At 27.9% G+C, this 27,225-nt stretch overlaps 4 protein-coding genes across 4 annotated transcripts; all 4 read left to right on the forward strand.

Annotated features, from left to right (window-relative positions):
* Positions 1-6,630: 6,630 nt before the first annotated feature.
* Positions 6,631-8,646, forward strand: OCT59_015193 (uncharacterized protein; the record flags this gene model as incomplete). The annotated part of the gene is made up of 3 exons (XM_066139845.1): positions 6,631-6,633; positions 7,552-7,663; positions 8,630-8,646. 3 exons carry the CDS (start codon positions 6,631-6,633, stop codon positions 8,644-8,646), a joined length of 132 nt encoding a protein of 43 aa, XP_066002680.1.
* A 1,664-nt stretch (positions 8,647-10,310) lies between these two features.
* On the forward strand, positions 10,311-10,781 carry OCT59_015194 (uncharacterized protein; the record flags this gene model as incomplete). The annotated part of the gene is made up of 1 exon (XM_066139846.1): positions 10,311-10,781. One exon carries the CDS (start codon positions 10,311-10,313, stop codon positions 10,779-10,781), a length of 471 nt encoding a protein of 156 aa, XP_066002681.1.
* Positions 10,782-18,728: 7,947 nt separating this feature from the next.
* Positions 18,729-21,130, forward strand: OCT59_015195 (uncharacterized protein; the record flags this gene model as incomplete). Its single annotated transcript, XM_066139847.1, has 7 exons — positions 18,729-19,446; positions 19,576-19,638; positions 19,840-20,045; positions 20,138-20,410; positions 20,492-20,689; positions 20,765-20,831; positions 20,967-21,130. The coding sequence occupies 7 exons, from the start codon at positions 18,729-18,731 to the stop codon at positions 21,128-21,130; spliced, it is 1,689 nt and encodes a 562-aa protein (XP_066002682.1).
* Positions 21,131-23,987: 2,857 nt separating this feature from the next.
* Positions 23,988-25,954, forward strand: OCT59_015196 (uncharacterized protein; the record flags this gene model as incomplete). Its single annotated transcript, XM_066139848.1, has 6 exons — positions 23,988-24,153; positions 24,210-24,464; positions 24,691-24,923; positions 24,996-25,268; positions 25,345-25,506; positions 25,673-25,954. The coding sequence occupies 6 exons, from the start codon at positions 23,988-23,990 to the stop codon at positions 25,952-25,954; spliced, it is 1,371 nt and encodes a 456-aa protein (XP_066002683.1).
* Between the last annotated feature and the right edge of the window lie 1,271 nt (positions 25,955-27,225).

Genomic DNA, 27,225 nt, shown 5'->3' on the forward strand with positions numbered 1-27,225 from the left:
CTGACTGCAAATCATAGTTAATCTATTCAACGTACCGAATCGGTTAACACTGCCCATCTCGAAAGAGGTAATCTTTCTTCACGGGCTACTTTACGATAATAGTACGTAGGGGTTAGATCATCAGAAGCAGTGCTAATGCCAACCCCACGAACTGCCTTTAGCGCTTTATTCCGATCTCAATGGTTCCATGACCTTACACGGATATATAACCTTTTCTCTGTATGGTATCCTTGAAGTGGGAAAGCGCTAATAGTTTCGATTCCGAACTTCGATGTACTTCCGAGAATATTAGATAATATCTTTACTAATTTGGTCTTAAACATAGATAGTGGTGTCTTTTCAGGTACTACAACAGCTTAATGCCCATAACGTTCACGATAGCCTTTTGCCCATTAATCAAGCAACCACTAATACGCAAAATGTAGGTGGATACTCCATTAATGTATTCGGCCTCATCACTTACAGCAGTAGGCATAAAGTGTATGGGTTGCTTATCAGATAAGCGTTGCTGGAGTATAGTGGTCATCCCATTATCGAATTCTGCTACAATATCATTACGTGATAGAACACTGGCTAAAGGGCCGGCGCCGTCGTAGCGGAGGGCTGAGGCGGTTCCGGAGCAATCAGTTTGGTTGGAAATAGTTGGTGTATGCATGATGCTAGTTCGAAAAGTTATACTATCTCTATAACTTTTGGAAATGTTTAATTAATTTTTTTCGATAGTTGCAAAAAAGAAGTGATAGCAAACTTAGATGGCAAGGCGTGAAAGAAAGGCAACCGGATGTATCTGAAAAAGTGAAGCCTTCTTCGGAAATATTATATAAAAAATTGGAAGAAGGCTTCATCTCGATGGTATGTACTCTGATATGTGAGGCCCTCATTAACGCAAACCGGCTATACAATTTTGGGCCTGGTCAGAATCAATATATACCGCCTATACCGGCAATCGAAATTGGCATACATGTACCGGCAACAAATAGGCAACTGATATGTATCAACAAGTGAAGGTAACTCCGTAATCATTATATAAAATATTGGGAGAAGCCTTCATCTTTCTAGACATGTACTCGGGTATGGTATAAATGGGCTGGTCATGATAATACATAATGCACCTCTAACGATGGACACGAAATTGGCATACATATACTGGCAACAAATAGGTAATAGTTGGGATGCGAAATGGCTGGTAAACAAATGGGTCAGACCAAGATAATACAGATTACACCTCCAATTCTCTACTAACCAATGGACCACCAGACTGGGGCTAGAAAGATTTCGGAAATATATGAATACAAAAAATATGTGACACAAATGCATATATATTGGGTACCGGAAACATTCCCAGAACATTCCCGTCACTAGCCCGTAACTATGTGAGGGTGTTCTGTCGCCGGAACAGTATCACATGACTGGCGCAGTAAGGCGCAGTATAAATTCGGCCAGCATTATTCCATAATTTTGGTTAGAACTTTGGGCATAATAATTTGGCATCCAAACCAGCATAAAGAACTGGTGAATTAATAGGACTATACTAGCTTTTTGATAGTTCCCTGCCAGTTCCATAACAGTTTCACGATAGTTCCAGGATACTATCAGGTCACTAGCATGGCGCCAGGCTGGATCCTCAAATCATATGCCCAAAAGATCGGCTGAAATTATGGCATAGTGTCAGCCAAAATTAATCATAGATCTACTGCGCCACCCGACACTATATTTTTTTTACCACAATTTGGCATTTTAACAGGTAACCAAATAGGCACAAAGGGTAAGTACTTCAATATAGAATTTGACATTCAATCAGACGTGAAAGGTCAGTATCAACAATATATAACTTAAATTACAAATAGAGTAGAAACAGGAAGAAAAGAGAGGTACTTAGGTTAAAGTGTGGGGGATATTTAGATTATAACGTGGTAATAAAATCATACATAAGAGAAAAAATACAGATATCAAGAAAGGTATAAAAATATAGCTAGAATGTGAATAGAGATAGCATCAAAATAAAAGGGTAGATTATAGTGTGGTAGCCAGATTATGTATTCAGATTAAAGCGTGGTAATTAGGTCGTAGTAATTAGATTATAACATGATATTTAGGTTATAGTGTGATATTTAGATTTTAGTGTAGTATTTAGATTATAATGTGGTATTTGGATTATAGTGTGGTATCTAGAATATAACGTGGTATTCAGATTATAGTATAGTATTTAGATTATAGCGTGGTACTATAACCTAGCCCAAGTGGGATACCACACTATAATATAATTATATTATAGTGTGGTATCCCACTACCTATATTATATTTACACAAAATTTAAAACTAACTAATTTCTTTATTTTAAAAATTATTGAATAATATAGAGAGTAAGTTATTTAATTATTATTTACACTTATTTACATAATATTTACATATGATTTAAACTAACTAATTTATTTATTTAATAAATTATCAAATAATATAGAGAGTAAGTTTATTCTATTATTACTTATTTATATATAATATTTACATATATTTTAATCTAACTGATTTCTTTGTTTAAAAACTTATTAAATAATATAGAGAGTAAGTTATCCATTTAATTCTATTATTACTTATTCTTATATATATAATATTTACATATAATTTAAACTAACTAATTTCTTTATTTTAAAAATTATTGAATAATACAGGGAGTAAGTTATTTATTTAATCTATTATTACTTATTTAATATTTATATAATATATACATATAATTAAACTAAATAATTTATTTATTTAATAGATTGTAAGTTATAAGTTATTTATTTAATTATTTTATTACTTATTTATATAATATTTACATATAATTTAAACTAAATAATTTATTTATTTAATAGATTGTAAGTTATAAGTTATTTATTTAATTATTTTATTACTTATTTATATAATATTTAACTATAATTTAAAATAACAAATTGCTTTATTTAATAGATTGTAAGTTATAAGTCATTTATTAATTCTATTATTATAATATTTACGTATATTTTAAACTAACTGATTTCTTTATTTAAAAACTTATTAAATAATATAGAGAGTAAATTATTCATTTTATTCTATGATTACTGATTCGTATACAATACTTACATATAATTTAAACTAACTAATTTCTTTATTCAAAAAATTATTAAATAATACAGGGAGTAAGTTATTTATTTAATCTATTATTACTTATTTATATAATATTTACATATAATTTAAACTAACTAATTTATTTATTTAATAGATTGTAAGTTATAAGTTTTTTATTTAATTTATTTAAACAATATTTACTTATAATTTAAATGAACAAAATTCTTTATTTAATAGATTGTAAGTTATAAGTTATTTATTTAATTCTATTATTACTTATTTATATAATATTTACATATAATTTTAAACTAACTAATTTCTTTATTTAATAGATTGTAAGTTATAAGTTATTTATTTAATTCTATTATTACTTATTTATATAATATTTACATATAATTTTAAACTAACTAATTTCTTTATTTAATAGATTGTAAGTTATAAGTTATTTATTTAATTCTATTATTACTTATTTATATAATATTTACATATAGTACAAATTAACAAATTTCTTTATTTAATAGATTGTAAGTTATGAGTTATTTATTTAATTCTATTATTACTTGCTTATATAATATTTAAATATAATTTAAACTAACTAATTTCTTTACTTAATATTTATTTAATAGATCGTAAGTATAAGTTATTTATTTAATTCTATTATCACTTATTATATTTTATATCATATATAATTTTAAATAATAATGTAGAGAGTAAGTTATTTATTTAATTCTATTATTACTTATTTATATAATATTTACATATAATATAGACTTACTAATTTCTTTATTTAATAGATTGTAAGTTATAAATTATTTATTTAATTCTATTATTACTTATTTATATAATATTTATATAATTTAAACTAACTAATTTTTTTATTTAATAGATCGTAAGTTATAAATTATTAATTCTGTCATTACTTACCTATATTATATTTACACAAAATTTAAAACTAACTAATTTCTTTATTTTAAAAATTATTGAATAATATAGAGAGTAAGTTATTTAATTATTATTTACACTTATTTACATAATATTTACATATGATTTAAACTAACTAATTTATTTATTTAATAAATTATCAAATAATATAGAGAGTAAGTTTATTCTATTATTACTTATTTATATATAATATTTACATATATTTTAATCTAACTGATTTCTTTGTTTAAAAACTTATTAAATAATATAGAGAGTAAGTTATCCATTTAATTCTATTATTACTTATTCTTATATATATAATATTTACATATAATTTAAACTAACTAATTTCTTTATTTTAAAAATTATTGAATAATACAGGGAGTAAGTTATTTATTTAATCTATTATTACTTATTTAATATTTATATAATATATACATATAATTAAACTAAATAATTTATTTATTTAATAGATTGTAAGTTATAAGTTATTTATTTAATTATTTTATTACTTATTTATATAATATTTACATATAATTTAAACTAAATAATTTATTTATTTAATAGATTGTAAGTTATAAGTTATTTATTTAATTATTTTATTACTTATTTATATAATATTTAACTATAATTTAAAATAACAAATTGCTTTATTTAATAGATCGTAAGTTATAAGTCATTTATTAATTCTATTATTATAATATTTACGTATATTTTAAACTAACTGATTTCTTTATTTAAAAACTTATTAAATAATATAGAGAGTAAATTATTCATTTTATTCTATGATTACTGATTCGTATACAATACTGAATACTTACATATAATTTAAACTAACTAATTTCTTTATTCAATAAATTATTAAATAATACAGGGAGTAAGTTATTTATTTAATCTATTATTACTTATTTATATAATATTTACATATAATTTAAACTAACTAATTTATTTATTTAATAGATTGTAAATTATAAGTTTTTTATTTAATTTATTTAAACAATATTTACTTATAATTTAAATGAACAAAATTCTTTATTTAATAGATTGTAAGTTATAAGTTATTTATTTAATTCTATTATTACTTATTTATATAATATTTACATATAATTTTAAACTAACTAATTTCTTTATTTAATAGATTGTAAGTTATAAGTTATTTATTTGATTCTACTATTGCTTATTTATATAATATTTACATATATTTTAAACTAAATAATTTATTTAATAGATTGTAAGTTATAAGTTATTTATTTAATTCTATATTACTTTATTTATATAATGTTTACATATAATTTAAACTAACTAATTTCTTTATTTAATAGATTGTAAGTTATAAGTTATTTATTAAATTCTATTATTACTTATTTATATAATATTTACATATAATTTTAAACTAACTAATTTCTTTATTTAATAGATTGTAAGTTATAAGTTATTTATTTAATTCTATTATTACTTATTTATATAATATTTACATATAATTTTAAACTAACCAATTTCTTTATTTAATAGATTGTAAGTTATAAGTTATTTATTTAATTCTATTATTACTTATTTATATAATATTTACATATATTTTAAACTAACTAATTTATTTATTTAATAGATTGTAAGTTACAAGTTATTTGTTTAATTCTATTCTTACTTATTTATATAATATTTATATACAATTTAAATTAACTAATTTCTTTATTTAATAGATCGTAAGTTATAAGATTCTATTATTAATTATTTATATAATATTTTAAACTAATTAATTTCTTTATTCAAAAAATTATTAAATAATATAGGAAGTAAGTTATTTATTTGATCCTATTATTACTTATTTATATAGTATTTACATATAATTTAAACTAAATAATTTCTTTATTTAATAGATCGTAAGTTATAAGTTATTTATTTAATTCTATTATTACTTATTTATATAATATTTACATATATTTTATTTCCTTAAAAAATTATTAAATAATATAGGGAGTAAGTTATTTAATTCTATTATTACTTATTTATATAATATCTAATATAATACAAACTAACTAATTTCTTTATTTAATAGGTTGTAACTAATTTAGTTCTATTATTAGTACTTGTTTATATAATATTTACATATAATTTAAAATAACTAATTTCTTTATTTAATATCATTTAATAGATTGTAAGTATAAGTTATTTATTTAATTCTATCTGCCATTATTACTTATTTATATTTTATATCATAATATTTACATATAATTTAAACTAACTAATTTCTTTATTTAAAAAATTTATTTTAGTTGGTAAGACATAAACTATTTATTTAATTCTATTATTACTTATTTATATAATAATTTAAACTAACCAATTTCTTTATTTAATAGATTGTAAGTTATAAGTTATTTATTTAATTCTATTAATATTTATTTATGTATATTTACATATAATTTAAACTAACTAATTTTTTATTTAAAAATTATTAAATAATATAGTGAGTAAGTTATTCATTTAATTCTATTATTACTTATTTATATAATATTTGCGTATAATTTAAACTTATCATTAATTATCTATATAATATTTGCATATAATTTAAACTTAAACTAACTAATTTCTTTATTTAAAAAATTATTTTATAATTTATTTTAGATGGTAAGTCATTACTTATTTATATAATATTTACATATAATTTAAGCTAACTAATTTCTTTATTTAAAAAATTTAGAGAGTAAGTTATTTATTCAATTTATTATTACTTATTTATATAATATTACTAATTTCTTTATTTAAAAAATTATTGAATAATATAGAGAGTAAGTTATTTATTGAATTCTATTATTACTTATTTATTTAATATTTACATATAATTTAAGTTAACTAATTTCTTTATTCAAAAAATTATTTTGTAATTTATTTTAGTTGGTAAGTCATGAGTTATTTATTTAATTCTATTATTACTTATTTATATAATATTTATATACAATTTAAATTAACTAATTTCTTTATTTAAAAAATTATTTATGATATAGCTTGTAAGATATTTATATGTCTATTGTTATATACTATTTTACAAAATATTTATTTGTTAACTGAATTCTTTTATTTAAAAAATATCTATTACTTTAGTTGGTAAGTTGTAGATTATAGGTTATTATATGTATTTATCCAAAAATTAAGACTTATATTATATTAAATTTTTATTTAATTTTAGAGTAAGTAATATTTTATTTTAGTGTAAATGATAATACAATCTATAATATAAATTTATTATTTATATTTATAGATCTGGGAAAAGTGGAAATGCAATTATAGATGATTTTATTCTTAAAAATGAACTAAGATGGATTCCTTATAACAAATTTAAAAATGTTAAATATCTTAATGAAGGAGGATTTGGTACTATATACAAAGCTGTTTGGTTAGGATATGAAGAAGTAATTCTTAAATGTCACAGGAATTTAAATGAAAATTTAAATGAATTTTTGGAAGAAGTATGATAGTATATTATTTTCTATTTTTAATTTGAATTAAGATTTATTTATATTAACAAATTATTATTATTTTTTATAGTGGGAATATCATATAAGTGTTTTAAGTTCAAATGATATTATATATTTTTATGGATTTACAAAAGATCCAAATACTTCAAAATATATGGTAGTAATTGATTATGCAAATAAAGGTAATTTAAGAGAAAATTTAACAAGAATAGTTAAAAATAATTGGAATCAAAAATTATATATATTGTACGAAATTATTTCTGGACTTAGTGAGATACATGAAAAAAGTCTTATTCATTGTGATTTTCATGATGGCAATATTTTAAATCATAATTATAAGAATAAGGATAAAATTTATATTAGTGATTTAGGATTATGTCAACCTGTAAAATCATTTTTGAAAAAGTATGATATTTATGGTGTTATACCATTTATGGCTCCTGAAGTTTTAAAAGGCAAATCTTATACTCCAGCTAGTGATATATATAGTTTTTCTATGATTATGTGGGAATTTACATCTGGTGTCCCACCATTTAATAATAGAGCACATGATATTCAACTTAGTTTAAGTATTTGTAAAGGTGAACGTCCTAAAATTATTGAAAATACTCCACAGTGTTATGTAGATTTAATGAAAAAATGTTGGAATGAAAATCCATTAAAAAGACCATCTTCTAAAGAAGTATTAAAAATTATTGAAAAATGGATTTTCCGTCCTTTTGAAGTCAGTGAAGAATTAAAAAGCAACCTTATGGAATTTATAAATGCACCGATTGGGCATAATAATCTTGCTACTAAATATCATCCTAAAGCATGTTATAAAAGTCGCTTACTTGATTTTACTAGTAAAAAATTGAATGAAATTCTTGAAAGTGAAGATTCACAAGCATATTATGCAAGTCATTTTAGTAGTGAAGAAGTGAATGAAATGCCAATAAGTGAAGATTTGAATGATTGTATAGTTAATGATATGAAGTCTTTAGGTATGTAATATACATGAAAAAAAGTAATTTTGCAAATTATTTATGTGAAATTAATTTTATTTATCTGATTACTTAGATATTAAAACAGATTAAAATTAACTATTTTTTAAGTAATATCATGTATGCTTTGACAAAATTGTTTTTTATTTCATTCATTTTTTTTAGATTTAATTAAACACTAAGACTTGAGTAAAAGTTTCTTGGTTTGTAATTTAAATGATTCCTTTTTTTTATAGCTTATCCAAATATTATTTTTTTATTTTATTTAGAATTATTTAAACACTAAGGCTAGAGTAGTAAATATTTTACAAGTTACTTAGTTTGTAATTTAATTAAATCTTTTTTTTTTACAATTTATCTAATTATTAAATATAAATTACCGAAAAATATGAACATATAAGACCATTATTTCCAATGTGTGAATCAAATAATTAGATGCTTATTGATGTGGAATTTTACATTTATAGGTTAATGTTAAATATTTTAAAAGACTCCAAAATTTTCAGTAACTTATCACCAGTCCAATTTTTAAATTTTGTGTTACAGCATTTTCACATACTATATTTATGAAGTAGGGCAGTGACATATATGGTACCAGAAATCTATGCTTGACAATAAAATCAGAGTACTTATAAATCTTTCAACACTTTAAAAAGTATAGAATTTCAAAGAAATAAACTGGTAACTTTGTTAGGACCCCGAAATATACATAGAAGGGTCAGGTCAGAGTTTGCGTATAATGAGTCAAAAAAATCATGTAGATCATTCCTTTTATGGATAATCCCAGCCAAAATAATATTTCCTAATTTAGATAATGGCTGAAATTATTGTAATTCTGGCCCTAAAAGAATGCGTATTTTGGACCACTTTTGGACCTGACCTCTACATATATATTTCGGGGTCCTACTTTGTTCTTCAAGACAAGTACTATTAAATTACTGGTCTAATTTCAAAAAACAATGTCTACACAAAAAGTTATAAACGTTTGAAATTTGGTAATTTTTACATCAGCCTTAAATTTAAAACAAAAAAGTCATGTATAATGTATTTTATTTTTAAATTTATCATAACATTTGAATTCTGGCTTTTACTATCTCAATTTTTTGAAATAGATGCTAATATTGGTGCATTTTTAGTATTCTTTTTTGGCTGATTTCCTTTATATATATACATGCTCACGTATTTCACTCAAAATCGCGAGTTTTCATTGGCTATTTGTTACCTACGTGACAAATCAGGAATTTGAAATATTGTAAAATGTAAAGTATAGTCTTCCACCAACATATTAGTTAACATTTTAGAAGGTGGGGAGTACTTAGGTAACATAATTTATAAAGTAAAATGATTGGTATGTGAATATATGTCACTGAGTAGTATGAAAACCCCAATTCTGGCTCAGCACCACCATATAATCTAATTACTACCACTTTATATAATCTAGTTACCACCATCATATAACCTAATTACCACCACATAATCCACCTACCACTTTTACTATAATTCAACTACCACTTTTATATAATTTAGTTACCACCATTATATAATATAATTACCACCATATAATCCACCTACCACTTTTCATATAATCTAGTTACCATCATATAGTTTTATTACTACCATACAACTCTATTACCACCATATAATCTGAAAAAAATCAACCGAACAAGAAATAGGATTTCAAAGCCAACGGAGCCAAAAAAGGTAAGGAATATTAACCCATCTAGAAAACCAGCCATGGAGTCAATAGAGCGGAATAGCAAGGCAAGCAATTTCCCTTATACCGAGAAAAAATGTAATTGAATAAAAGGTAGGTCCCAAGTAACTATACAGATAAATAGTACATAACATGGTATATACCACAGTATCAGTAATCCCCGAACTTGTAGGCCATATCCTGGAATACATTTCAAGTAGTAATTTCAGACCACATCTTCTAGACGTCAACCCAATCTGGAGAGCCGAAGCTGAACGAGTACTCTGGAAGCGGCGCATGCAAGCCGAGGAGACATACGAACAGGTGGAAAATATATGTAAGAAAGCTGAAAGGGCTTTCTGGCGAGATTGTGCAGATGGTGGTGTAAATTTTGATAAACTTGACGATGAATCAACTAAAATTAGTCAAGAAAAGTATACCAAATTCGAAGAAATGGTAGTCATAGAACAAGCTATTCTCCATTGTAGTTTTATATCAGAAAAAACTAATAAGGGAGAATACATCCGAATGATGCGCAATTTTGAGTTATTTAAGGATGGGGATACTCCTGATGAAGATGCGTTCGGTGACTCGGATGATGATGACTCAGATGACGAGGAATAGATTATATCCAGATAAATTTTAGAAGGCAATATTAACCCGCCTTCATCTTTTTTTTTTATCCTTATAGGGTAGGCGAACAATTAATTTTTATTTTCAGAAAAAATCTAATTGAATAAAAAAGGAGTATAAAAAGTTTACAAGATGTCAACACATCAAGCAAGAAGTGCCCAACACAGATAAGTCGTCCGATCAGTTTTAGCTGAACTCAAGCAGGTACCCGTCAAATCCATCCTATATCCCCGCTCAAATGCAAAATTGCAGAAATATGAGGATGAGATCCGCCAAATCTGTGAAGCACAAGCGGCGGTAACTAATGAAGAGATAACCCGCATGATGCAAATTGACCCAGACCTACATTATGAGGTAGTCTTTGAACGTCGTGATCAGGTACGTATAGGAAAGGAGTTAACAGACTTAAACTTTACGGCTGATATTGCTATAGGAACACCTGGAGAGCATGACTATGCTTCATTTCTTACAGCACACAGTCAAACAATCCAGAATATTCTTCGGGATGAAAGAAATCGATTGGGATCAATAAAAGTAAGAATTGGAATATTTGCCACAATAAGACGTTTAGATTCTTACCTTGAGGGATTATTTGGAGATGGTAACTTTAGTGAAGATGATGGAGTAGAGTATATCTACAGATATAACATACCATTTAAAACTCGCAATATGCCAATCCTACTATCAACAGATATTAATGGTACATTTAACTTTGCATTAGCAAGAATCCACTGGTCGAAATCAAAAAAATCGGACATATGGAAAATCAGCTAAAAATCAGACCAAAATCGACTGACATTACAAATCGGCACATCTGATTGATGCCAATCGGACAATTTAATGAAAATCCAGAAAAAAATCATCATATTTGATTGACGGCTGATTGATGCTAGTTGAAATCAAAAAAAAATCAGACAAATGGCAAATCAACCTAAAATTTGCCCAATATTCAAATATGTACTTCCAATTTATGGAAAATTGACAATTCAATAAAAATTCAATAAAAATTCAATAAAAATTCAATAAAAATTTGGCAAAAAATCATTATATTTGATTGACGGCTGATTGATGCTGGTTGAAATCAAAAAAAAAATCAGACAAAATGACAAATCAACCTAAAATTTGCCCAATATTCAAATATGTACTTCCAATTTATGGAAAATTGACAATTCAATAAAAATTCAATAAAAATTCAATAAAAATTCGGCAAAAAATCATTATATTTGATTGACGGCTGATTGATGCTGGTTGAAATCAAAAAAAAATCAGACAAAATGACAAATCAACCTAAAATTTACCCAATATTCAAATATGTACTTCCGATTTATGGAAAATTGATAATTCAATAAAAATTCAATAAAAATTCGATAAAAATTCGGCAAAAAATCATTATATTTGATTGACGGCTGATTGATACAAAAAAAGTCATCAAAATTAACTTTTGAAAAACATGATTTGTCATTAAAATTCAGAAATTCGGAAAAATCAACACCAAATTTATAGTCAATTACTCAATTTATTATAAATTTATGTCTAAAACTTATAAGTTTATAATTGGTATTTTCTACTAATTGGATTTACGGCTAAATACTCTCTTGCATTTTGCCAGTTTGAGATTTGGTAACTTACTGGTACAAATCTACCTAAAATATGATGCACAGGTATTATACAATCACGACTTATTGGATAAAATTCGGTATTCCACAACTCAACATTACAAATTTCATCACTGCTGAAATAGTATCGAATATTGGTTGAATTTGCGTGTTTATACCAACGAACGTATGCTAGAAAATGTTCGACGGGATCATCTGGAAAGTCTACTACGTGAGTAAAATAATACTGAATTTGACCTGGGTAGGTGTCGACATCTTCATCATCCGTAATAAATTTCGCTAAGACGTACGAACTTTTTACATGTCTTAACGATAATGACGATCCAAAGACTTCTGAACCAATCCGACACCTTCCGAATTGGTTAATTTTGACCCTAATTATTATATTGTTATCTAAACCTTCTACAAGAGGCCTCCGAAATCCAAATGATTCGTAAGTCGCATTGTAATATTCGACCATTAAATTTAACATTTCACTTGAAAGTAGTATATTATGAGATACCGGCTTAAGAAATTCACCTGGGAAGCCTTCTTTGCCAGAAATCTGTGAATCTTTAATATTTTGTGCATTCAGCCAAAATCAATGCATCTCATCTGACGAAAATTCATCAGTAACTGAAAGGGACCCGATAGTACGCTGACTGTTTAGCAATTCAAGACCTTTTACTTCTATACCTGAACTTATGATATTTTCGATTTGTTTATCAAACATTAATCGACGCATAAGTTCAGACTCAATTTTCCTGTTGCTGTTTGGTAACGAACCTAAAAGTGCGAAATCAATAAATTATAAGCTAATATTGAAATCGTTAAAATCGTTAAAAAATTGTTAACAGATATTTACCTAAAATACCGTTCATACATTCGAAAGAGAAACACCAGAACGCATATAATGGTCCATAATCAGATGAGCAATCGCGCAAATGCAGAGAAAGATGAAGATTCGGTGTGATCTTATCTCTGCCGTGGTGATTCTCAATGAGCTTGACTATTTCGATAAGACTTCTATGGGCTTCATCCACCAAATTAGATTCTAGAATCCGATTTACCAAAATCGAACAAACCCTGACAAAATGATTCAGGATTCTTCTATCTACGTCTGAAAGGTGTTCCCAAAGTGATACAGTTGAATAAATTGTAAAGAATATTCGCCACTGATCGGCCGTAAAATTGGTGAATCCCTCTCCACTATGAATTTTTCCTGGAATTCGACCTAAATCGGATGGTATCTGAAACTCGTCCATCTTTTTCTGAATTTTGTTCAAAGAATTTGGTGTCAAAATACCCCCATCGATCCAAATTCGTTTTACTATCCACTTCGCAATGCCCAGAAATAAGCAATGCATTGGATCAACTGTAATAAATCTAATAGGGTCAAAATATGATAGACGCAACAATTCGGACCATCTAACGCCAGTTTCTTTGACGAAGCGCTTTCTAGCAGCGTCTGAGTTGCATCTTCGCCAACCTAATGCGTTTTGCCAGTGCTCATTCGAATCTCGAGCAGAATACCCTACATCATCCATTCCAGCAAAATTATGCTGCCCATTTTCATAATTTGCTTTTTTCTCACACCTGTGACATGAAACTAAGGCAGAAACATGACCGCAAATTTTTCTTGCGGCGGGAATGTCACATGATACTAAGATTAAAGCGCCACGAACTCTCTTTCCATTTTCGCATTCATAAGTACGATTTAGTGTTAACCCAGCCCAGAGTGTTTCCAATTCGTTAACTATTGGTGCTAAATAGTGGTTCACTTTATGTAGGCTGACCTCCTTTGGCCCAGGTAAAATGCCGAGAGTCAATAAATTTTTACGTCTAAATCGGATATCGCGTGGCAAATTGCATATAGCGGCGTATATGACACCGATACTATAAATGGTACTATCATATGGCTGAAACTAATCAAGATTCAGCATCAAGCCAAGATGAGAATCGGCCACTTCGCTTCTGAAAAAATTTGGCGAATCTTCATTGTCCGATTCTTTAAAATTCTTCCACACTTGCCCATCATATATATCGGTCAAAATATTATCAAAATTCGACCGATTAGCCCAATGTCGGAGAGAATTTTCAAACCCAGGCCGACAAAACATAGTGGCAAGTTGTTGATTGATTCCAGTAAACGGATACATTAAATTAGGTCGTATTATTGTTCGATTTGTTGATGCGCTAATTTTTTCAGACAATGCTGTATTGCAAAGACGTGATCTGCGAACTGAAGAATTGGGAAATTCTATGTGTTGACATTTCATTATAGCAGGATTGTCCTCTTGTTTGAAATCTACCACTTCCTCTTTTTTATACAATTTGTGACATTTCGGACAAGGTACAAAACTATGAAATTGGTCATTTAATCCAAGCTTCTTTCTTGTTAAGTAAAGCGAATCTGGAAAATCATTAAAATCGTCACTACTGAACTCGCACAGGGCCAATTTCATAAATTTTATTAGAGTCTCAGTAGCTGTCTCTGCGATATTGAATCTTGTTCAAAAGTTCATTATCCAAAGTAAAATCTATAAAAATCGATCATAATTCGATTCTAAATATGGTGGGTTTTGAAATGGTTCATAACTAGGTGGTGAATAGTCTTCAAAAATTTCAGAAATTCCAGAAATTGGATCATTATCTGATTCACTGCCTATAGACAATGTATCACTGTAGATATCTTCCTCTGTAGTATATTCGGATGATGATGAATCTTCTGGATCTTCTGAAATTTCTGGACGATTTGTATATTTTCTTGCACGTTGTCGAGGTAAGAAGTTAAATTTGACATCTTGATGTTCATTATCAACATCATCTTGATTACTGTTATCTGATTTTTCCAATTCTTGTCTAATAGATTCATCAATCATTCGTCTAGCTGAAGCGGGTATTGATGTTTCACCTATTTCAAGTTGACGAACTTGAGACGAAATTGTACCTTGCGAATCTTGGTATTCTTGATGTCTAGAATCGTGAATTTCTTTTGTGCGAGAATCCACCAAGTTGCCATCACAATCAGGACAATTACAAACTACGTACTAGTTTTCTTTTATTACTTGTTGGTCTAGCAGAAGATACTATTTCTTCGTTTATTATACCAGAAATTGATCTATTTCTACGAGTAGAAGATGGCTAATTTGAAGGTGATTCTTCATCATCAAGATCATCAAGTATTCTAGAGACTGACCTTTTTCTGCTCATTTGTTTAGTATTTGAATAAGTTTAATAAGTTTGGCAAAATCCAAATTTGTAAAAAGGCCGATTTTTATAAAATTTGGAATAACACAAAATTTGTATAATTTGTATGTATAATTAATGTAATCCTGGCTTCTATGATTATTTCAATAATTTTTTAGGATTTAATATTTTTTTTTCGCAAATTTGGCAATTTTATATAATAAATTTGCGAATTTTCTAATTAATATACTTTTAAAAATTGCAATATGATTTAAGCTTATTTTACAATAAAAAGCTTATTTTTAAAATAAAAAGCTTATTTTATTTTAAAATAACTTTTATTTACAAGATAATCACTTTATCATTCCTTTATCATTTTCGGATGCCAAACAAACCTTATCAAAAGAAACTGTAAATTTTAGCGAAAGTTGAAAAGTAACAATTTTGTATTAATCGAAGTGGTATTGCTATAATAACAATATATTTTCGATTTTACTGCAAATTTTGACAAAGTATAACTTGCCGCATTAAAGTATATCAAATTTTAACGCAGTAGAACGCTAACAATTTTCGTAATTTTAATTTATTTGTCTTTTTAATTATGATTTATAATTGATTTTTCAATCGAGAAATCAACGCAGGACGCTAACGATTTTCTTATTAATTAATTGATTTGTCTTTTTAATTATGATTTATAGTTGATTTTTCAATCGAGAAATCAATGCAATAGGACGCTAACGATTTTCTTATTAATTAATTTATTTGATTTTTTAATTATGATTTATAGTTGATTTTTCAATTGAGAATTAAATGCAGTAGAACGCTAACGATTTTCTTATTAATTAATTGATTTGTCTTTTTTAATTATGATTTATAGTTGATTTTTCAATCAAGAAATCAACGCAGTAGAACGCTAACGATTTTCATAATTTTAATTTATTTGTCTTTTTTAATTATGATTTATAGTTGATTTTTCAATCGAAATCAACGCAGTAAACATTAACGATTTTCGTAATTTTAATTTATTTGTCTTTTTTAATTATGATTTATAGTTGATTTTCAATTGAGAATTGACGCAATAGAACGCTAACGATTTTAACTTATTAATTAATTTATTTGTCTTTTTTAATTATGATTTATAGTTGATTTTCGTAAAGAATTCAACGCAGTAGGACGCTAACGATTTTTCTTAATTTTAATTAATTGATTTGATTTTTTAATTATGATTTATAGTTGATTTTTCAATCGAGAAATCAACGCAATGCTTATTAACGTTTTCGTAATTTTTAATTTATTTATGCTTTTTAATTATGATTTATAGTTGATTTTCCAATTGAGAATTCAACGCAATAGAGACTAACAAATTTTCTTATTAATTAATTTATTTGTCTTTTTAATTATGATTTATAGTTGATTTTTTAAATAAAAATTGACGCAGTAGGAGCCTTCTTTTTCTTAATTTTAATTAATTGATTTGATTTTTTAATTATGATTTATAGTTGATTTTTCAATCGAGAAATCAACGCAGTAAAAACTTGTAACGATTTTCGTAATTTTAATTTATTTATGTCTTTTTAATTATGATTTATAGTTGATTTTCAATTGAGAATTCAACGCAATAGGACGCTAACGATTTTCTTATTAATTAATTTATTTATGCTTTTAATTATGATTTATAGTTGATTTTCCAATAAAAAAATTGACGCAGTAGGACGCTAACGATTTTAATTTTAATTAATTGATTTGATTTTTTTTAATTATGATTTATAGTTGATTTTTTCGTCGAAATCAACGCAGTAAAAACGCTAACGATTTTCGTAATTTTAATTTATTTGTCTTTTTTTAATTATGATTTATAGTTGATTTTCCAATTGAGAATTAACGCAATAGGGCAGCTAACGATTTTCTTATTAATTAATTTATTTGTCTTTTTTAATTATGATTTATAGTTGATTTTCCAATAAAAGAATTGACGCAGTAGGACGCTAACGATTTTCTTAATTTTAATTAATTGATTTGATTTTTTAATTATGATTTATAGTTGATTTTGATCGAAATGTACTTGATACTGTAACGATTTTCGTAATTTTAATTTATTTGTCTTTTTTAATTATGATTTATAGTTGATTTTCCAATTGAGAATTCTACGTAATAGGACGCTAACGATTTTCTTATTAATTAATTTATTTGTCTTTTTTAATTATGATTTATAGTTGATTTTCCAATAAAGAATTCAACGCAGTAGGACGCTAACGATTTTCTTAATTTTAATTAATTGATTTGATTTTTTAATTATGATTTATAGTTGATTTTTCGATACGAGAAATCGACGCAGTAAAACGCTAACGATTTTTTTCGTAATTTTAATTTATTTGTGCTTTTTAATTATGATTTATAGTTGATTTTCCAATTGAGAATTCAACGCAATAGGACGCTAACGATTTTCTTATTAATTAATTTATTTGATTTTTTAATTATGATTTATAGTTGATTTTTCAATCGAGAAATCAACGCAGTAGAACGCTAACGATTTTCTTATTAATTAATTGATTTGTCTTTTTTAATTATGATTTTTCAATCGAGAAATCAACGCAATAGGATGCTAACGATTTTCTTATTAATTAATTTATTTGATTTTTTAATTATGATTTATAGTTGATTTTCCTCGAGAAATCAACGCAGTAGAACGCTAACGATTTTCTTATTAATTAATTGATTTGTCTTTTTTAATTATGATTTATAGTTGATTTTTCAATCGAGAAATCAACGCAATAGGACGCTAACGATTTTCTTATTAATTAATTTATTTGATTTTTTAATTATGATTTATAGTTGATTTTCCTCGAGAAATCAACGCAGTAGAACGCTAACGATTTTCTTATTAATTAATTGATTTGTCTTTTTTAATTATGATTTATAGTTGATTTTTCAATCGAGAAATCAACGCAATAGGACGCTAACGATTTTCTTATTAATTAATTTATTTGATTTTTTAATTATGATTTATAGTTGATTTTTCAATCGAGAAATCAACGCAGTAGAACGCTAACGATTTTCTTATTAATTAATTGATGATTTTTAAATTTATAAATAGGACGATATGACGATATTGAACCCGCTTCGATTTTTTAAACGAATATTGAGTGAATATAAAATGTCAAATAATAGCAATAATAAAAAAAACAATAAAAAAAATAACAAACAAAAGCAACAGAGGTTTCAAGAAGAAACACCTGACAAAGGATCTAATTATCAACGGGAAAGAACGGAAGAAGAAAGTAATCTGAATGAGACGAGTGACAAGACCAATAAGTCGACTAGCAAATCATCACCCACCAAGTCAAACAAACAAAAGCAGCAAAGGTTTCAAGAAGAAACATCTGACGAAGGATCTAATCGTCAACGGGGAAGAACAGAAGAAAAAAGTAATCCGAATGAGACGAGTGACAAAACCAATAAGTCGACTAGCAAATTGTCACCCACCAAGTCAAACAAACAAAAGCAGCAAAGGTTTCAAGAAGAAACACCGAGCGAAGGATCTAATCGTCAACAGGAAAAAGCGGAAGAAGAAAGTAATCCGAATGAGACGAGTGACAAAACCAATAAGTCGACTAGCAAATCGTCACTCACCAAGTCAAACAAACAAAAGCAGCAAAGGTTTCAAGAAGAAACACCGAGCGAAGGATCTAATCGTCAACGGGGAAGAGCGGAAGAAGAAAGTGATCCGAATGAGACGAGTGACAAAACCAATAAGTCGACTAGCAAATCGTTACCCATCAAGTCGATCCTCAAATCTGCAAAGTCGACTAAGCCGACTCAAGAAGAGTCTGACGATGAGGTTATAGAAATTGAACCGCCAAATATTCCTAAAGGTAATTGAATTTTGGAAAATTGCTGATTGACATGTACGATAATTAATAATTTTTATAGATTAACAAGAGATGTTATCGGAAATGAAAAACGATATGGGAATATTCGAATTCCACAAAAATTCGTATTAGTGGTTAAAGACGATCAAGGTAATAAAAGGATGATCGATGACGACGATACTGATTTAGAAGCAGGTACGATTTTGACTTCATTCGTATAAATTCAAAATTATTCGTAAAAAAATATTACTATTAATAAAATTCTTTATTTAGAAAATCTAAAATTAAAGAAACAAATTGAAGAAGTACAAGTAGAGAATGCAAAGCTTCAACGCGAAAATAACTGATTATTCGATGAAAATCGTTTTTTGACTTGAATAAACGAGGCCTTTGCAGACGAGAATGACGATCTACGCGAAAGCTTAAACAGGTATTCGAGAATCTGTCTGCCTAAAGCCATTCATAGGCAGACGGATCTCGAACAGCCGGCAAAACGTCAAAAAAGAATTAAGACAAAAAAGTCCGAGCGATACGAGGAAGAATCGGAGGAAGAACGGTCTGGTTCTAACAATAATGATGAGTATGATGAAAAAGAAGCTAGGGTATATTAATTTTATTTGTCTGATTCAGTTATTTAAAATTGCAGTATTGAGTAATTAAGTACCGGTTATCATTATTTGATTGTTATATTTAGGCTGAAATGAAGTCTATTTTGAAAACCATCGATGAAACTCGAGGACTAGATTACAATGAAACGTTCAATAGCGCGAAAAATCTCAAGATTCGTCGTAAGCTAGTCCCTGAATTGCGTTCAACCCTTGCTCCGTGTTTTCCCGCTTCGAATAAGCAACTTACAAAATGGTTGGGTTGTCTCCACAAGTCTCATCGTTCTCATCAAAGATTAATGGATAGGGGAAAAGCCGATGAAAATAAACACTGGGTGCACTCAAACAATCGAGTACACGACGTTAGTAATGATTTATAATTATTATGCTGAATTTTATTCCAATTATGTATTGAATTTTATTCAAATTATAACGTATTTTAGAAGAAAATCCGCCGAATTAAGGCGGCAAAGAGATTATATAGTTTTGACGATGAACGGATAACAAAATATGATAAGCGTAGATTACTAAAGATGTTATCCAATCGCTTATTTCATTCTCCAGAAATAAGCGAGACAGACGAAGAAGACCCAACAAAGTCCATAATCGCTATTTACGACTATTCGTGGAGATCTGATGAGGTTATTAGAACTTCTGAATCTTGATTTTTCAGACGAATCGCTGGATTTAATTTTTATATTTTATTGTTTCTTCAGCTTAAAAATTTGCTACGAAATGTACTCGATGTACACTCATCAAATAAGTTGAAATTAATACGCGAACGTAGATACGACGATGAGGTACAAAAATACGACCGACCACATCCGTCGAATGCTCCCGAATGGTCTTATATCGTACAACAACAAGATTTAATATTCGATACTGATATCGATCAGGGTTGAATCACTGAATATGAAGAAGAAGAAGAAGAAGTTAGTAGAGGGACAACACCAGCAACTGGCAACACCACCGAAAATGATGAAGACCATAACAAGGAAGGAGAAGAAAAACCATCAAAATCAACGGTCGGCGACAATCATAATAATTCAGATTCTGATTTACATATGGACGACGCGCAATGAACGAATCTGAATTAATTTGGTAGAAAACTTTCTTTTTTTCGTCAAAAATCTATATATATATGTAATTAATATTCCAAATTATTAGTATTAGAATTTTCCATAATTCAAAATAAATTTGTCTTAATTCAGAAAAAAATTAATTACAATTCGAAATAAATTTACTGCAAATTTACCGCAATTCAGAATAAAATTTACTGCAAATATACCATAATTCAGAATAAAATTTACTGCAATTCAGACGCAATTCAGAATAAAATTAACCGCAATTCATTAAATTTTTACCGCAATTCAGAATAAATTTACCGCAATTCAGAATAAAATTTACCGCAATTCAGAATAAAAAATTTACCGCAATTCAGATTAAAATTTACTGCAATTCAGATTAAAATTTACTGCAATTCAGAATAAAATTTACTGCAATTCAGAATAAATTTACCGCAATTCAGAATAGAAAATTTACCACAATTCAGAATAAAATTTACCGCAATTCAGAATAGAAAATTTACTGCAATTCAGATTAAAATTTACTGCAATTCAGATTAAAATTTATCGCAATTTATCAGAATTTATCATAATTCAGAATAAATTCACTGCAATTCGGTAAATTTATGAATATATTTTTTTAAACAATTCGGATCAAAAATACTAAGCAATTCAGATACAATTTGGATATTCTGATCGGCATCGATCGGCCTGCCAATCGGAACTTTGCCTAAATTAATAAATCGGCCATCTTTATCACCAAATTCGGCCTAAAATCGGACATCCGATTTCTAGCCGATTTGGACTATTTCGACCAGTGATTATATACAATATATTTACATATATTTCATAATTTATTGCTTTGCAGGTATAGAAATATTTGTTTATTAATACTAATTATTTTCATTTTTTTTACCTCTTTGTTATTTTGTATCGTAATACTAACAATAATATCCATGTTTTCTTTATTCCTTTTTACTTGTACTTTAATACTAACGATACTAACAATACTAACAACATGTTTATTTTTTCCTTTCTCTTTATTTCTTTATTCTTTTGTTCAATTACTTTGCAGGTATAGAAATATTTATTTATTAATACTAATTATTTTAATATTAACGCGTTTTTTTTTACCTCTTTGTTACTTTATGTCGTAATACTAACAATACTATCTACGTTTCCTTTATTTCTTTTTACTTGTACTTTAATACTAACGATAATATCCATGTTTCTTTTACTCCTTTTACTGTTTCTTTAACTCTTTTTACCTTAATACTAACAATAATAACAATATTTCTTTTATCTTTATATCTAATACTAACGTTACTATAGCTGTTTCTCTTCTTTTTACGTCTAATAATATTGTTACTCTACTCTTTCTTTTTTTTACTTTTATGTATTCTGTATATATTAATAAATACTTGTAATTTTTTATGATTATATCTAATAAAACATACATTATATAAACTTATAGTACAGAAAATGAAGTATTATTTATCGAAATATTTTGAAATATTACGAAATATTAAGTTGTGTAAAATCACAGAATATTACGAATCGTCAAATTATGGAACATTACGCATCATAGAATTTCGAAATATTTTAAAAAGTTGCGAAGTATTACGCAGTAAAATTACGGAATATTACGAATCGTAAAATTACGAAGCCTTGCATACAGTAATATTTCGAAATATTTTAAAAAGTTACAAAATATTACGCTTACGCAAACTTGCGGCGGGTCTGAAAACTTACGAAATATTATGTAAAATTACGAAATATTGCGAACTGCAAAATTACGGAATATTACAAATCGTAAAATTACGAAGCTTTGCATATCGTAATATTTCGAAATATTTTAAAAAGTTACAAAATATTATGCTTACGCAAACTTGCGGCGGGTCTGGAAGCTTACGAAATATTATGATGTGTAAACTTGCGCAACTTTTCGCACTATATAATTTCCTGATGGTAGTATATTCAGAAGATTCAGAAGATTTATCATCTACTGTATCTCCTAATTCAGCAATTATAACCGGTCGAACATATTTTCTTGATCGTTGTCTACTAGGCAATTCAGCTTCTGATTCTCTCATTCGTGGTTCATCTGATATTGAGGCACTTTCATATGGTTCATCACTAGGCAATTCAGCTTCTGATTCTCTCATTCGTGGTTCATCTGATATTGAGGCACTTTCGTATGGTTCGTCATTAAGCAATTCAGCTTCATCAGGTAGATGTACTTCTGTTCTTTCTGAATCATCATCCTCTGAATCTTGGTTAATTTCATGGATAGTTTTCGTACGAGGATCTACTAATCGTCCATTACATTCAGAACAATTACATGCAACTAACCTTCCAATACGTGATGATGTAGGATAAGATTGATTTGAAGATTCTTCGTCAATTATATTTGACACTGATCTGGTTCTTTATATACGTGATGAAGGTATGGCATGAGGTCTAGAATCTGATTCTTCATTGAGTATACTTGATAATGATCTTTTTCTCGTCATTTTTGTGAACGTTTTTTGAAATAAAGTTAATTGTTAATAATATATCAATAATATCAATATAATTCGTTTAAAATACTTAAATTAGAATAAAATCATCAACTGCGTCGATGTAATACTAAATTTATTAAAATCATCAATCTACACTTAAATTATAAATATAAATCATTCGATTAATAATATTGATAATAAAATAGACTATTCGATCAGTATAATGGCGAAAGTTTCTTAAAGTTTAATTTTTTAAATAAAACTTCATTTTTTCTCACCAACCTTTTCTTTTTAGAGTTTTAACGTCTAATACTCTTCGCAACCAAAAAAAAAATAAAAAAATAATGAGCCAAAATTCGCAACCAAAAAAAATAATGATCCAAAATGGAAAAAATAAAAATACTGAAAAAGGTTTGGCTAGTGATAATCGAAATAAAATGATTACTAACATCAATAAAAGTTCGTCCAATATCCAACAAGCTGTTGAAGGAACTGCCACGCCAATTCATGAGCGAGCTCAAACTACTAACATCAATAAAAGTTCGTCCAATATCCAACAAGCTGTTGAAGGGACTGCCACCCAATTCATGAGCGAGCTCAAACTACTAACATCAATAAAAATTCGTCCAATACTCAACAACCATCTGCTGCGCCAAGTCATGAACGAGCTCAAAGTGTAAAAGAGAGATATAAAAATCTTCGGCTTCCGGATTCGTCCAATACTCAACCACCATCTGCTGCGCCAAGTCATGAACGAGTCCAAAGTGCAAAAGAGAGATATAAAAATCTTCAGCTTCCGGTCAGATATCAAACTAATGAACCTACCCGCGATGATGATGATGCATCAACAGGTCTGTATCGTGTATATATCGTCAGTTAGATTTAGTATTTTTTTTTTGTTGATTTTACATTTTTATACAGAGAATCGGAGGTTATCTCAAGAAGTATCCGATTTGCGTGCGAAGTGTTTACAGTTAGAACGACGAAATAATGAATTAACCAAACATACAGCTGTCGTTGCCACTGAAATAGCTCGCTTATGAGAAGATAACAAATTTCTTGCTGGTGTTAACGCAGAATTTGGTTCTGAAAATGACGACTTGAAAGAAGAGGTTAACGAATTAAAAACGAAACTCGAACAATACCAGATACGATCATCATCTGAAAGCCTTAATTTTATTGATGTTCCAGAAGAACGGTTAGCAAAACGGTTCAAATCGGATGGGTCAAAAAAAGTAAAGAAGACGGTACACTACGCCAAAAATCAACCAAAAGAAGAACAAAAAGAACAACGTGAAAAGGAGGCGAGAGTTTGTAATTTTGTAATTTTAGGCAGAATTGTACAGTCTTTATACTTTTATACTAATTGTTCCGATTTAAAGATTGAAATGAAAATGATCCTCAAAACTATTAAACCTAATGACAATTTGGATGATAACGAAACGTTTAATAGTCCAAAAAATGTTGAAATTCGCAGTAGATTAATTCCCGAACTTCGAAGGGCGATGTTTCCGAATTATAAACCTTCAGTAGCACAATTGACAAACTGGTTGAGCGCCCTCCATAAGTCGCGAAGATCACAAACACAACTGAAAAAAAGTGGAAAAAGCGACGAGGACAGTCGCAGAGTTCACAACAACAGTCACGTACAAAATGTAAAATTGTCGAATTTTTTCCTTTATCATCATGTTAATGATTTATGCTAATTTTCTTATATATTTATCATTTAAGAAAAAATTGCGTCAAATTAAGGCTGCAAAGGATCTTTATAGAAAAAGTGACGAAAGAATAATTGGTTATGAAAAACGCCAATTATTAAAAATGTTGGCAAATCGATCTTACCACTCGCCGGAAATCAGTGAGTCAGATGAAGAGAATCCAGATAAGACGATCGTATGCATCTATGATTATTCTTGGCGATCACAAGAGGTTTATACTTCGATATTTATTATACTTCGATATTTATACTTCGATATTTATACTTCGATATTTATACTTCGATATATCACTCGTTCCTTTCTTTATTTTGTATTTATTTTATTTATATTGTCTTTTTTAGCTAAAAAATTTACTTCGAAACGTCATCGACTCACATTCGGCAGATATTCAAACGGCAAAATTACAACGACCTCGCCAGTATGATGATGAAGTTCAACACTTCGACCGAATGCATCCTGAAGATGCTCCACAATGGTCATATGTCGAGCAAGAGGATTTTATATATGATACGGAAATCGATAGTAGAAGTGGTTTCGACGAAGATGAAGACTATGGTGAAGAAACGGAAGAGGTGTTAATCGATAGTCAAAAAAGTGCAGCCGGTGATGATTTAGCTGAATGAAGCGGGACTATCGATTACATTTATTTTAAATTTTTTTTTTCATGTATTATTCGTAAATATTTCTGATAATTAATATATAACGATAATAAATTTAAATCGAATTTTCTATATATAATAATTTTCCGAATTTAGTATGATTTAGTTCTGATTTATGTCCGATTTAAGTTTCGAAGTACATCTATTGACTGTCCGAATTTAGTATGATTTAATTCTGATTTATGTCCGATTTAAGTTTCGAAGTACATCTATTGACTGTCCGAATTTAGTATGATTTAGTTCTGATTTATGTCCGATTTAAGTTCCAAAGTACATCTGATTGGCAGTCAATCAGATAACAATCGGAATATATTTTTTTTGTAAAAATCAGACATATTTCAGCCGTAATTCGACCTAAAATCGGATATCCGATTTTTAGCCGATTTGCCTTATTTCGACTAGTGGCTCGTTTCTTTTGAAAAGCAGCTTCATTAAACAATTTGTTAAGTTCATTTTCTTGTTGAACCAACTCTGGTAGTTTTTCCCCGAAAACACCTCGTTGACCGGTAGGTTTTCTATAATTGGAAGAGAGGTTCTTAAGTGCCAGTTCTCTACGTAGGTCATTTCCGTATGATAAAGCGTCCAAAAGGAGGGCCCTGGAGTTGAGTACTGTCTGTTCAAGTTGGAGCTAAGACTCGTAGGAATCTCCAGTGTCTTCGGTCGGCTTTGAAGCATAAACCATCCTGAGTGTATTATCAATCGGTCTAAGAACTGAGGACGTTTTATAGAGCAGCAATTCTACTATGATACTCTTAAAGTACGATATGGTGAAAAAATCCAGTTATGTTATACAGACACAGACTCACTTCTTGTACAAATCCAAACTGAGGATATTAATGCAGACCTCATAGATATGGCAGACCAATTTGACTTCAGTGATTATCCTAAAGATCATCCTGTATGAAAAGCATTAGGTGATAAGACTGACATAAATATGAAAATCCCAGGGAAATTTAAGGATGAATGTAATGGAGCAGTTATAGCAGAATTTATTGGCCTCCGTCCTAAAATGTACTCCATTCTCAAGGTAGGGGATGAGACCACCAATCCAAAACATGGTATCCGTAAAGCTAAAGGTGTCCCCTCAAAGGTAGTTAAAAATAAAAGAGTTCCACCATGAGCGGTATAATAAGGCACTCATTGATCCTAAACATAATGATACAGTGACCTTTAGAGCAATCCGATCTGATAGACATGCTATAAATGTTATAGAAATGTCGAAGGTGGGGTTATCC

The sequence above is a fragment of the Rhizophagus irregularis genome, chromosome 23 (assembly GCF_026210795.1).
Source record: "Rhizophagus irregularis chromosome 23, complete sequence".
NCBI classification, from domain to species: Eukaryota; Fungi; Glomeromycota; class Glomeromycetes; order Glomerales; family Glomeraceae; genus Rhizophagus; species Rhizophagus irregularis.